This window comes from Cavia porcellus, unplaced genomic scaffold (genome assembly GCF_034190915.1).
Source record: "Cavia porcellus strain 051 isolate PalLab524CR breed Dunkin Hartley unplaced genomic scaffold, mCavPor4.1 scaffold_3, whole genome shotgun sequence".
Taxonomy (NCBI): domain Eukaryota; kingdom Metazoa; phylum Chordata; class Mammalia; order Rodentia; family Caviidae; genus Cavia; species Cavia porcellus.
Genome location: NW_026947486.1, coordinates 80,722,090 through 80,736,455, shown reverse-complemented (window position 1 = coordinate 80,736,455; position 14,366 = coordinate 80,722,090). Strand labels below are relative to the sequence as shown.

General features: G+C 45.6%; 1 protein-coding gene across 9 annotated transcripts in view; it reads left to right on the top strand.

Annotated features, from left to right (window-relative positions):
* The window catches only part of Septin6 (septin 6), a 67,967-nt gene that overhangs the window by 37,183 nt on the left and 16,418 nt on the right, over window positions 1-14,366 (top strand). For all 9 annotated transcript variants that reach the window (XM_063246329.1, XM_005002698.4, XM_003467590.5 and 6 more), the window contains 4 exons: window positions 935-1,121; window positions 4,545-4,706; window positions 11,431-11,527; window positions 14,075-14,243. In XM_063246329.1, the coding sequence (XP_063102399.1) occupies window positions 935-1,121; window positions 4,545-4,706; window positions 11,431-11,527; window positions 14,075-14,243 (615 nt within the window). The remainder of the gene's footprint in view (window positions 1-934; window positions 1,122-4,544; window positions 4,707-11,430; window positions 11,528-14,074; window positions 14,244-14,366) is intronic.

Sequence of the window (14,366 nt, the reverse complement as noted above, 5' to 3'; positions counted from 1 at the left end):
TTGCATGCAAGCATGATGGAGATATATATACAAACTAACAATAAAAGTGAAGATCATGGAGGAAATGAGAACTTGAAAAATACGTGGACCTTAGGAGAACTGAGTAGGGTACTTAACTCGACCTAGCAAGAATGAGCAAAGACCCCACAGCGTTCTGACAGGATTCCCCAGCAGGATCGAGGAGAGGTCTTGTGTACCCAGCTTCCATCAAAGGCAGAGCAGCCATGACACAGGAAGTGGACAAGGCCCCAGTGTGGAGGAAAATTAGCCCAATGGCAGATCTTGCAGGTGGGCTCCACATTGCCTTAGGGCCCCATGGAGAATAGGAAGTGTCCTGAGCAGGCCCTCCCCTTCAGGAGGACCCCAATCAAACACAAGTGTTTATATCACAGTTTTCTTTATTTTATATATACACACACACACACACACACACAAATTTTTTTTGGTCTTTTTGAAACAGGGTCTTGCCGTGTAGTTCACGCTGGCCTCGAGCTCACTTTGTAACCCAGGCTACTCTTAAACTCAAAATGATCCTCCTGCCTCAGTCTCCTGAGTGCTGGGATTACAGACATGTGCCCCACACCTGGGCATAGTTTTCTTTGCACTCCCATGTCATAGAAGGTTTCTGGCATAAATGGGGAAGGTTAGAGGAAGGACAACTGAGTCCTGACCTGTGGATGAGGAGGACTGGACTGAGCAGAGAGAAATGAGTATTCCGGTGTGAAGGTACACAGATGAGTGTAAGTGAGATTCATATGAAGGCCAAAAAGGTGGCCTTGGCTGACAGAATTGGAAGCCCACTGAGGGTCGACAAAGAAACCCAGTTGGATGAATAAGAGTCAGATTATGGGAGGCACTTTACATTTATAGAAGGGACTGTATCACAGTCTAGGTTCTTCAAGGAGTCCAATCATCTCCCCATCGTCCCTTCTAGCTACAAACCCATCGTGGAATTCATCGACGCGCAGTTTGAGGCCTACTTGCAGGAGGAGCTGAAGATCCGGAGGGTGCTGCACACGTACCATGACTCCCGAATCCATGCCTGCTTGTACTTCATTGCCCCCACAGGGCATTCCCTGAAGTCTCTAGACCTGGTGACGATGAAGAAGCTGGACAGTAAGGTATGGAGGTAGGGGTGGAGCTGATGGGAGATCAGGTGTTGGATTCTAGTAGAGGTTTCATGGCATCCTCATTCTCTCCTCATTCCCTGTCTCCCTCCAAAGGCAGTGTTGTTGAGCCAAGTACTTATGTCACATGCTTTGTCATCTGCTTTCCCAGTACTGGGGGTGGGTTTGCCCTGAGATGTCTTTGTGCACTGATTCCTCTTGAAAATAAAGGTGGATGCATATAAGATGGTCAGCCAGCTCCAAAGGCATGGGCTTTGACTATAGAAAAGTTTTTTCTGTTCTGATATTAACTGGCTTATTAATGAATCGCATCTGCAAATCTGATTTGGAAAGTTATTGCTAATTTTCATAATAGCAGATACCATCTGTTAAACCCTCATTAGAAACCACTACTGAGTTAAGTACCTCATAGAATATTTCATTGAACCCTCACACCCCTGTGAGCTAAACACTATGATGATCCCCATTTTACAGAGGAGAAAACTGAGACTGAGAGGTTCAGTGACATGCCTGTTGTCTATAGCTAGCTGGGAAGAATCTAGATTTGAACATAGATCTGTTTCTATTAGGCACATCCTGCTTTAAGAGAAACTGAAAAATGTAAATCCCATACCATATATAAATTAGACAGATTAAAGGATTATTTAAATTAGATAAATAATTAAATTAGATAAATTAAAGGATGATGTGCTGTACAAATTGACCATGGGATTCTTTTAAAAGCCTAATTATGAGCACTTTTTGCTATAACATTTAATCTGTAGCAGACACTGTGATGAGCACTTTGTATGCATTATTTTATTTTCCTCCCTGTAATCTAGTGTGGTGGGTACTGTTATTATTATTTCCATTTTTTGTAAGCGAAAAAAGAGGGCCATAGAGGCAAGTAGGTTACTCAAGGCCAGACAACTCATAATGGATCTGGAATTTGGTCCCAGCTCTCTCTCACTCCAAAGTATTTACAAATATCTGATGTTTATACATAGTCATTTGGTAGCATATCCATTATATAAACTGAATTTTAGCTATAATCAAAATAGGGTTTTTTTCGTTTTTCACAGCACTGAGCTTAGTTCTCATGAGTAATAGACTGCTCTTAAAATGTCACCATGCCTGGCATGTTTCTGCATAGGACAGCAGAGAGCCATGTTGCTAGTGGCCTGATGGGTGGGCTGCATTAAGTAAGCAGCTTTAATATATGTTTAATAGTACACTTGGCAAAAAGCAACAAGGAGAACTGAATTCATGTTTTTCCACCTTAGGGAGAGTGTTGACACCTCGTACTCCCCCAGAGAATTCAAAGGAGATGACTCCAAGGCCCAATCTTTCTCTGACCTCATCCTAAAGCACCACATGGTGTCAGTACCCAGCGGCATTCCTAAGCCAAAGCATCAAGGAACAGGGCTTCTCTTCCCACTCTAGAGCTCCCAGTTCCCCATTTTAGAGCCCAGTGCCTGAGCACCACTCACACCGCCCTACTAGGGTCTCCTAGCAGGAATGGCTGTGCTCAGTGTGGGAACCTGAGCTTAGGGGGTGTCTTAGTCACTTTATGCTCATCGCTGAGACAAAATACCTGATGCCCAAAGTTGGGAAAGGAAAGGTTTATTTCTTACAGTTTTTTTGGAGGTTTCAGTCTACACTTAGTTAGCTCCAAGGCAGGTGGGCATGGCTGGACCGCAGTTCATGGCGGCTGCAAACAGCGAGCTCAAACCAACAAAGAGCAAGACACACCTTCTTCCTGCCATTACATCACATCCTGGCTCCACCCCTATGTGGAGCAATGATACCATCAATCCAAGCACTAGACAATAAACCATCACAAATGGACAGTGCAAACTCATGAGGCCTGGGGGACACAGATATAAACCATGACAGGGGGTGCTCTGCTTCTCAAAGCCATGTGTATGTCAACTTTCTTTACCTCTGACTGTAAAAGCCTCATCTCTTCTTTGTTAGAGGAATTTCAAGGATTGGGGTTCCAGTGGGGTAAATCTTGGGGTGGCCTTTCTCGTCTGAAATTGGGCATTCATACCTAATTTCTTTTAAGGTGAGTACTGAGGATTGAATTCATGGAGTAATGAACTATATCCACAGGTCCTACCCTCCTTTTTTTTTTTTTGAGGCAAGGTCTCACTATGTATTCCAACCTGGCCTTGAACTCAATATGTGGCCCTGGCTGGCCTTGAAGTCATGGCAATCCTCTTGCCTCAGCTTCCCAAGTGTTGGGATACAGTTGAGCACCACCTTGCCTGGTTTATGGAGCCCTTTTAATTTTTTTTTTTTTAATTTTGGGATAATTTCAGTCTTCCAAGTAGCAGCACACCTGTTTTCTTTACCTATAAATTCATGATGGGACTCAAACAGTCTGTCTGTCTCTGTCTCTGTCTCTGTCTCTGTCTCTGACTCTTGACTCTGACTCTGTGTGTCCTCCCTGAGCACAGCCTGTGCCTCCCTTTCTTGAATTCCCCCTGCAAGTCCATAGCATGCTTGGCTGGGCCCAGCCCAGCTGCACTGGATTGATGGAACGGTTCACCATTAGCAAGGAGTAGTCAGTCACCTCTCCCCTTGTCAGCTGCAGATTGCCAAGTGTCACCTTTCTGCTGCAGACAGCTCAGTAGTGACCTTGACACCAAGATACAACACAGCTCATCACCTTGGCTCTGAACTGATAGAGACTCATGGTTAGCACCATGAAATTAGGAATAGGGCTAAACTTGGATTTGAATCTCAGTTCTGCTATTTATCTGCTCTGTGACCTTGGACAAGTTGCTTAATTAACCTCTCAATGCCTCAACTGGTGAAACAGTGCTAATGATGAACTCCTGAGAAAGTTATTGTCAAGATTATGTTGAGCCATATAAAGTATTTAGTTCAGTGCCCAGCATATAATAAGTACTCATTACTGTTTATTAGCAGGTTATTTAGCTGCAGAATTGGCCACTCCTAGACCAGTGAACAGTGGTAGAAATCCTAGGACATGCTGCTTTTCATTTAGATCTAAAATGTCCCCCTAAATCCTCCTGTATTAAGAAGGTGATTGAATCACGGGGCACGGTTCTCATCAGTGGGTTAGTCCATTGGTGTGTTCATAGCTCAATATGCTGTTTGGAGCTGGGCTCTGGTCAGGGGGACTGGGATTCCAGGTGCATGACCTGGAAGGAATCATCTCCCTCTCAGGCTCCTCCCTTCTGTCTCTGCTTCTTGGCCAGCACAGGTTGAATGCCTTCTCCACCATGCACTCTGTGATCCTGTTTCTGTCTTAAACCATGGATTGAAACCATGAACCAAAATAAATTTCCCATCCCTTAAATTGTGGGTGTCGGATATTTTGTCCCAGTGATAAGGAGGAAGTAACAAGACAGGCTGCTATCAGGTGCCATTTACCCAGTGTTCCCGCTTTCTTCCTCCTTCCCCTAGGTGAACATCATACCCATCATTGCCAAATCAGATGCTATTTCTAAGAGCGAGCTAACAAAGTTCAAAATCAAAATCACCAGCGAACTTGTCAGCAATGGAGTCCAGATCTATCAGTTCCCTACAGATGATGAATCGGTGGCAGAGATCAATGGAACCATGAACGTGAGTTGGAGCATTGGGGACTCAACTTTCTGGCCATTTGCTCTGTAGTATTTTTTTAACTTTATTTTAAAAGTATACAACAGAATGAGACCGAATAAAGCCAACTAAGATCGTACAGTGAAATTGGTACAGAACTTCACAGCAGGTTACCGGGATAACAGTAATAGGCATCACAGTATATTTTGTTATCTTTATAATAGTTGTTCTTTCAATCACGTATATCAAAATGAGATGAAATATAGAACTTATTAAAACAGAATATTGAATAGAGCAGTACCATTAATCAGAAAAGAGCAAAACAGTAATAAAAATATTTGTCTTCAAATAGATGGTAGAAGGAAGTCCCCCTTATTTGCTATGGTCAACCTCCCAGGAGACACTCAGATTTCTGGTTCCCATTTGCTAATGGGCGGCGGGGGCGGGGGGGGGGGAGAAGGGGGATAGGGGAATGGGATATTTGACTCTAGGCTGTGCATCAGTAGGTTCACTATTGCTTAGCAGGGAGATAGGCTGGTTGTTTGGTTTCACAGCGTCCTAAGTTCCAACATGGTGTGGATCTCAGGAGCTGCTGCTGATTCTCTCCCTGGAAGGGCCGCAGTTTGCCAGACCACCACCGCTTACCGAGGAGGGGAGGTGCTTGCTTCTGCTCTGTAGTATTTCACAAAATAGCTTAGCATTGACATACCTTCACCAGCCATCTTAGGGTGACTGACTTTTTTTATTTTGCTTTTTTGTAGTACTGGGATCAAACCTAGGCACACTCTAGTACTAAAAAACATCCCCAGCCCTTTCAATTTTGTTGTTTTGAGACAGGAACTTGTTAATTAGGTTGCCCAGCTGGCCTTATACTTGCAATCTTCCTACCTCAGCAGCCTCCTGACTAGTTAGGATTACAGGCATGCACAACTCAGTCTGGCTTGTAGTTGACTCTTTTTCTTTTTCTTTTTCTTTTTGAGACAGGGTCTCGCTATGCATTTCAGCCTGGCCTTGAACTCATGGCAATCCTTCTGCCTCAGCCTCCCAAGTGCTGGCATTAGAGGCATGTACCATCACACCTGGCTGTAGTTGATTCTTGGTTACCTGATGAGAGAAAATCCAGAATTAAAACAGCTCCTCTCTCCTAGTGGTGGCTGCCACAAAGACTAGAAATGCAGCAATCAGTTGCAAAACCCAAGGGAAAGACAGACTTTAGGCACAGAGTGAAGCAGGAAATTCAGCCTTCTCTTTCTAGCCACCTTTCTGATCTGCCTTAGGCCAGACCAGGCAGCCCCTGTGAGAATGCAGGAAAGGCGGAACAGTGCCAGGACAATGGATGCACTGAAAGATGAAAAGGCTGAAAAAGATACCAGGCTTCGTAAACTGGGGATTAATCCATACTCAAATAACCCAGCCCCATGACCCTGGAAGGAGCAGTGATATATAGTCTCCTATTTGCTGGTGACTAGAGGCACAACCTTAAGTATCAAGGTTGTGCTTTGCTTTATTAAGTATGAATGGATTTTTTAAAGTCCTCTTTTCTTTCCTCCCCCACTTCTCCCTACTAGAGGAGTGAGTAATAGGGAAGGCAGAGAGTCAAACATCTCCTCATGCTTTTTTACAATGTGTTGATGCTGGTGCTGCAAAAGCCTCAATGTTGTGATTTCAGGGAGACAGCTAATAGCTTTCAGAAAGCCTCTGCTTTGGGAACAGATTTCTTTTTCTCTGTTGAGAGGCATCAGTTTTTCCTAATGACATAATGCTTGGGGGTAGCCAAACTCAAGAACGCCTCATAATAAAAGCCATTTTTAGAAAATTTTCCTGCTGCCACTGGCCTCTAAGTTATCATTAGGGCATCAGCTGCCACCTCCTGTGAATTGGCCAACAAATTAGCATAGCAGGGCAGCAAGTCATTGTCTCAGGCTTGACTTCCTGCCCATCTGTCCACAGAGATAGGCTTGTTATTAGAAGTCCATTGTCAACTTTGACAAATCTGGCTCAAGGGTAAGGTTATTTGGATTGTGGTAGCTGGAGCTACATCCTCGGTGATCTGATGTGGGCATGGAAAAAATGGAAAAGATCAGTCCTTGTCCTCCCAGCAGTCAAAGCATTTTGATGGAGACAGGTTCTGTGATGAGAAGCAAGCCTGAAAGGTGCCTCATGTGCAGAAACACACCAGCCTGTGGAGAAGTGTCGCCTGGTGTCTCTGGCATCAGAGTCCAGACTCAGTCATCTCAGGACACTATGCACCAGCTATCTTTCAAAATCCAGTTCCCTGAGTCACCCAGCAGCATTCAGGCTTATGGTTTGCTTTGCTCAGGACAAAAAACATGGTGGTTTCTCGGCAGTCAAGGTGTCACATAAAAGCATATCTCACTGCATTGTGGATTTGGAGCAGCAATCATCCTGGGCTCAGCTCTGTTCTGGCCTCCTGCTTGAGCCTACGGTAGTATCACCCTTGAGGTGGGAAACCCCATGCTATGAAGCAGCAACTTTCAACTGCACTGTTAGGGCTGTGAGGGGTTATGGGTTGTGTTACTCAGAACAGCCTGACATTGCCCATTATTTCACTTTGGAAAACTAAATTTGAATGCATTCAGGGTTATCCCTAGAATAAGGCTGGCCACTCACTCGCCCGCATTCTACTGTGCTTTGCTGAGCTAGAAAGATAGCCTCAGCCTCTCATTCCATTGGCATGGGATTGAGCCTGACTGGGAATCCTCTGTGTTGCTGTGCTGGGGTGGGGGAAGGAGGGAAAGCCATGGCTAGCAAATAAATACGCAGGATTGCATAGCCTGCCTCCTCCCGGAATACCCGTGTTCAAAGGCTGCAGAGTCTTTGGACACACCGTCGTGTCTGAAGCTGCATCATAGAGACCTGGGCTTTGGTAGGAGGAGGGATGGGTCCCAGCCTTTTGAGTCTGGATTTGTTTCTAGGGCCCAGGCCTCAGGCTCCCTAGCCCACTGCCATGGGGCCCAGATTGGAAAAAGTGGAAGAAACCCTTTGCAGGGAAGATTGCACAGCCGTCCTATTGCTCACCCCAACCCCACCCCGGGCTTTCCTGTCCAAAGTAAAAGTGATGAGGCCTCGGTCTCTCCTTGGTTTATGGCCAGCTCTGGAGAACCTTATTTTAGATCAAGGTGTTAAAAGAATAGAGAGAGAGAAAGAGAAAAATCTTGTTGCCCATTACTTCTAACCCACATTCTTATCTCTCTCTAGGTCGAAGACTTTACCCAGGCTCATTGTCGCATGCCTGTAATCCCAGCTACTCGGGAGGCTAAGGCAGGAGAATCCCAAGTTTGAGCCTAGCCTGGACAATTTAGCAAGACCTTGTCTCAAAAGAAAATGTAAAATGGGCTGGGAATGTAGCTCAGTGGTAGAGTGTTTCCCTAGCAGGCTTGAGTTCTTGTGTTTAATCCGCCATGCTACAAACAAACAAAAACATTGTAGACTTCTATACTAAAAAGTGTTATGTTTAACTTTCATACTATTCTTGGAATGGCTCAAATTATAGCCAAGGACCAAGGAACAGATGCAGTTCGAGTACTTGACTGTGGTTAGATGGTTGGCCATTTGTAAGGTGCTGGGTTTGGTTCCCAGAAGGGAATTTGGCACTTGAGCACAGTGCGAGCACATGACTGACCAATGGGGTCACAGGGAGAGCCCCAGGCTCAAGTCTATTCCTTCTCCTGAGACAGCAGTGGTGTTACCATTGTTTGCATGTCCACTGGAGAACACATTGGGCAATGGCTTTGTTCAGCTTCCAATAGGAGCCTGAATATAGGGGTGAGCATAGCCAGCTACAGCTGGGAAACACTGCCCTGGAAGAAGCCAAGCCCAGTAGAGCTATTCTTACCAGACGAGATCTAGACAGTATTTCACAGAACTAAAGAGAATATTTTCCTAGCACTCTGGGAGGCTGAGGCAGGAGGATCATAAATTTGAGCCTAGCCTGTGAAACTTAGTGACTTAGCGAAACCCTATCTCAAAAATAAAAAGGACTGGGAATACAGTTCAGTGTAAAAGCCCCGGGCTCACTCCCTAGTGCCAAGGGAAAAAATAAATGTTCATGTTTTCTCCCAAGCATATTGGTTGTGGTGGAATGAGAATAGAATACATCACACCACTTGGAGCATCAGAAACTTTAAAATGTACCAAGAAGAATTTAAGAAAGACATGTGATAGTGTAGCTAGTGCTATGTTTTGAATGTGTCCCCTGCAAAATCCAAGTGACACCCATGTGATAGTATTAGGAGACAAGTCCATGGGGGCTGCTTCCTCAATGAGGAATTAAAATCCTAATTTATGGATTAGGATATGGGATTAAAATTCTAATTTCAAAAAAAGCCTTTGCAGGGTATGGTGACTCACCTGTAATCCCAGCACTTGGGAGGCTGAGGCAGGAGGATCACTGTGAGTTTGAGACCAGCCTGGGCTACAAAGTGAGCTCAAGGCCAGGCTCAACTGCATAGAGAGACCCTGTATAAATAAATAAATAAGTAAATAAAATTTTTAAAAGGTATCATGCAGCCCCTTCCAGACAACCAAATATGCCTGTGCCTTGATCTTGGACTTTTCAGCCTCTAGAACTATAAGAAATACATTTTTGTTCTCTATACATGACCCAGCCGGAGCTGTTTTGTTGTAGCAGGATGGGGTAGATTGAGAAGGTAGTGGGTCTAGGAGCAGATGCACCAGGGGAAGTTTGAAGGTGTCTCATTGGAGCTCCCTGTGGCTGGCAGAGCTGACCCCTGAGGCCACCTCCTTAGAGATTTGGCTGTCAGCAGCTGTACTGACTTGCAGCTGCCAGGCTCCTTCCTGGGTTCACACATACAAATGTCACCCATCAGTCTCCTGCAGAGACCTGGGAGAAAGAAGAGAATGCTTGACCTTGGATTTAGGTCCCCTGGGTAGGACCTGGGAGTGTGGTTGGAAGTTTGTCTTCTCCCTGTCCTGCTTGACTCCATTCTGGTTGCCATAGCCGTGTGTCTATGTCTCTCAAAAGCAGCAGGAGATAGGGTCAGAGCCTGGTCTCTGTGATCTCCTGCCTAGCACAGTTAGCTGACTTCTGGCAGATGCCATCTAGCCAGGAAGCAGAGCACAGGCCACCCTAAGTGGCTGGGGCAGACTGGCAAAACGCACTGGCCTCAGTGCTCCCTGGGAAGACCTAGGCATGGGGGATTGGGGTTGGGTGCCCTATTTATCTTTTTTGTTTTGGTACTAGAGATTGAACTCACGACTGACAGATTTTTTGGGCGTGGCTAAAAAGATAAGAAGTATGAAATAAAAGTGGCCTTTATTTGAAGAATGTGGAGAGAGACTCCATGACCTCCGGTGCCTGGCTTTCTCTCTGCCCCACATGTGGTGTAGGGACATACATGTAGCTAGGTTTGGGGTGGAGCCAAGGGGCATTACTGACGCACAGGTAGCCCATTGGAATTCATTTCGCGTCCCAGGTAAATTGCTTGGGGGCGGGGAAGGTGACCTCAAGATAGAGCCTCTTGGTTCTGCCTCCCAACCTCCCACCGCTGCAGCTTCCCATCAAGGGAAAAATCCTTTCAACGACCTCCCGCTTGCCAGGCAGGCACTTATGCCGCTGAGCTAAATCCCCAGCCCAGGGTACCCTATTTAACCTCTGTGTCCCAGTTCTGTCCCACCATGAATGAGGACCTGTAAGGCTGTAGTGAGAATCAGATGAAATAGGAGTGGTCCAGTGCTGAGAGCAGCAGCGACCTGCTCTCATACATTTGTCAGAACAGATCCCGAAGATGTGGGTTTCAAAGGTGAGTGGAGTTGGGAGGTCTTGAAGGCCCCTGAGTTCAGCTTGGTGGGGCTGTGTGCTGAGAACAAGAGAGAGCTGGAGGAGTCAAATGACAGCAGTTTGAGAATGAGAGGAAACAAGTGACCCTGTCATTTTAACAATGTCTCTTGATGTTGAAAATAACAGCCCCAGGGAAGACTGGCATTTTGTATGCCTTTATTTTCTTTGGGTTTTTTTCCTCCTTTTTCTTGAGCTCAGAGAAGTGCCTCCTACTTTACCCGCCTCCTCCTCATCCCTTAGATCCGAGAGCCCAGGATGAGTGGCAGCACAACACAGCTTCTCTTCCTCGCCTCCTCCCTCGGTCCAGCCCTCTGCCATCTCTGCCTCTTAGCTTTTTTGTGTCACATGGGTGAAGCTGATGGAAATCAGCAATGGCACAGCATGTGGGCGATACTTGGTGACTTGCCTGCAAGGCATCTCACCTCAATGTGAGCTCTTGTTCCAGGGAAGGACTAGAGCAAGGATAACATGACTCAGCCAGCCTTGTGGCTCATTCTCAAGGATCTCGAGCTGTGGGAGGAGGAAGGGCTATTGATCACAGCCCTCTCTGTCTCCCTTATCATCTCTGTCCACACCACTTCCCATCCCCTTCCCAAAGCTCTTCCCCTCATTGCAGCTCTGCCGAGGGAACAGTTTTGCTAATCTGTGTGTCTGCTTATTATTCTGCTTATTTTCTGTCTGCTCCCTATGCCTTTGACCATGTCATTCTTATCTACTGTGAATTTCTGAGCAGCAGGAGCTAGGAGTAGATTTCCTATCCCCACATGATTGGCTCAGAAACCTTATCAGTGCCTCTAGCTGATTGACAGCAGTGAGTGACATTGCACAGTGAGGGCCCAAGGCCCCAGAGATGAGCAGCGGTTGCGTTATGGGATGTGTAGTGCCTTTCCTTTGCAGTTCTGAGCATTTGTTTTCCTTCTGTTTCAGGCACACCTACCGTTTGCTGTCATTGGCAGCACGGAAGAACTGAAGATAGGCAACAAGATGATGAAGGCACGGCAGTATCCTTGGGGCACTGTTCAGGGTGAGTCCCTACCAGATGGGATGCACTCTAGAGCCCCTTCTGCTTTCCTTTTTGCCTCTCCCAGCCACTGTATGACAAATCCCTAATTTGTCCCGGCCACTGTTCATTCAGCTTTGGTCTCAAATGGCTACAGAGGTGACTAGCAGGCAAACTCTGGCTCCCTACCTGTGTCCTCTAATGGGAGCCCACTCCTTTGTCTCTAGTAGAGAAAGCGCTCATAAAACATAAGCAAGTGGATTTAAAGCAAGGAAGGAGTGTACAAGAAAGTAAGTGTATTTGCTTGACAGCACAGGAGATGTACGAGAATGTTCATAGCAGTGTTGTTCAACATGACAAGTAATTAGAAACAACTCAGGAAGCTGCTGAAAATAGACTGAGTAAATTGTGAAATAGTCATAAATGAGATATCAAATAGCAAATTAATAAACTACAATTACATCTCCATGAGTCTCAGAAACATAATGTAGAGCTCAATAAATCAGAGAAGAATAATATAATGTAGGATTGAATTTTATGAATTCCAAAAGTAGGCAAAACTAAATAAGATCCTGTATGTATTTTTAGAAATCTAAACATAAGTGGTAAAACTGTAAAGGAAAGAAAATGAATGATGAGTCCCAAAGTCAGGCTAGTGGTTAAGATTCATTGCCAGGAGACGTGCGTATGAGATTGGAAAGGGGCGTGAAGGGGCTTCTAAAGTCCTAGGAATATTTCACCTGGGTTGTAGAAACACCAGTGCTAATTTTTAAAAATTCTTTAAGTAGCATATACACATTTTATGCACTTTTTCCATATGTATGATTACTTCACAGTTTACACTGAGCAGTCCTTAAGCTTGAACTATTTATAGGCAGAGCAAGGTTAGTTACAGAGCTGTGATAACTTCAGCTCTTCTCTGCCACTTGGGACTAGGGATGCTCCGCTAGGAACATTGGTAAATGCTTCCCAGACCACCAGTTTCACTCAGGGAATGAATTTGTGGGCTAAGAGACAGCAACCTAAGGTGAGAGGACAGAAGCCAGCATGTGGTTCCAGTGACGTCCCCCAGCTGGCTTTTTTGAAGGGTGTTCTTACAAATTTGAATTGACTGTTCATTTTGAAGGAAGAAGTTGTGTATTTCTTGGACAGCCTGCAGAGGCCTTGTAATCACCTTTTGACTGACCACCAGGGATCACCATCCAGAGATGGAGGAGCTAATAGCACCTAGCATGGTCCTGAGAAGTAACCTTCTGATGGGATTTTTAATATTAACAGTTCTACGACAGCAAGAAGGGGGGTATCCTAATGCAGTGGGGATTATACAGAGGGGTTATGTGGGCTCATTTGGGCTTTAGAAAGATTCTTCTGATGACTACAAGCCATCTACTCCAGGCATGCCCAGTCCTGTCATCTCACTCACCCCCTTTCTAACCTCACTACCCTCTCCCCTGCAAGGTGAAATCTGGGGTGGCTGATCTTATTTATCATTTCAGATGCCACTTATTTATCATTTCTGATTTGGTCAGGCCAGATGCCATCAATAGCACATGCCTGAGGGCACCCTCATAGAGCCCTGCTTATGATCTGTTTTGGCTAGAAATCTGCTTTTCTGTGATTTAGTCCACATCTCTGTCATTCTTGACCACTGCCCAAAATACAGACCGTTGCCATGCTCTCATGAGATGGAAGCTTATTTATTCACAATGGAAAGTAGGGTCCACTTTCTCCTGTGCATCACTGCTGCTGTTAGACCATTGTCAACCCTCTGCTGACCTCTCAGCCTTTACTGTCCAGACGGGCAACCCTCTTGTCACTGTCATTTATATCCTAGTTCTTTCCCCCTATCCTTTGGAGACTCGGTCACCTGGTCCTAGCCATTATACCTCTCCTATATTGCCTGGCTTCCAGCCTTAACTCGGCAACTCACTAGCCATATAACCCTGCCTTGTCTCACAGAGATCAGCCTGGTAAGTGTCTGTTCTTTCCAGAGTCATCCTAGAGGCTGTCTCTTTGATGAGGCCTCTAGTCTCCCAGGAGTTTTGAGTTTGTAGTCCCTCTTCTGGGCTTTCACTGACCTCAGCTATCCCTCCTTTTGTAATTTTTGCATTGTATTGCATTTACCTATTTACATCTATTCCATGCAACTGTAAGCTTCTGAGAGCAAGACTTCATGACTTTGTTTCTGAATTCCCAGGGCCCCCATACAATACTGGGAACACAGGTTGCACAAATATTTATTGGATGGTTGGATGGATGCTTGGAAACACATGCACTATTTGTCCACAAAGAGGCACAGATCAGACATTCCTATGAGGATCTGATTAGTAATTGTGGGTTTAGAGGCTTTTGAAGATCTTTAGATAATATTTATAATATTGTGGTTTTTCACTACTATCATTTTTATAACTTTTCGTTTCCATTTTCAGTAGAAAAGTGAGTAAGGAGGTAAATTCCCAGGCTCTGTATGGCCAGTGACAAGGTGATGTCCCTGTTAGACTTTTGCCTCATGTCATCCATTGCTGGCCTTCCATTCACTGTACTTTCAATATCCCAACCCCTGCTGTGCAGTTGAAAATGAGGCCCACTGCGATTTTGTGAAGCTGCGGGAGATGCTGATTCGTGTCAACATGGAGGATCTGCGGGAGCAGACCCACACCCGGCACTATGAGTTGTACCGCCGCTGTAAGCTGGAGGAGATGGGCTTCAAGGACACTGACCCTGACAGCAAACCCTTCAGGTACTGCTCCTGCCAGGCCAGGCCAGGCCAGCTTGGCTAAGCTGTGGTGTGGACGCCTTTTCTTCCGCGAATGCACAGGGGAAGCGGGGCTAGGCGAGGGCATGAGCTAGTTGATTCTGCTGC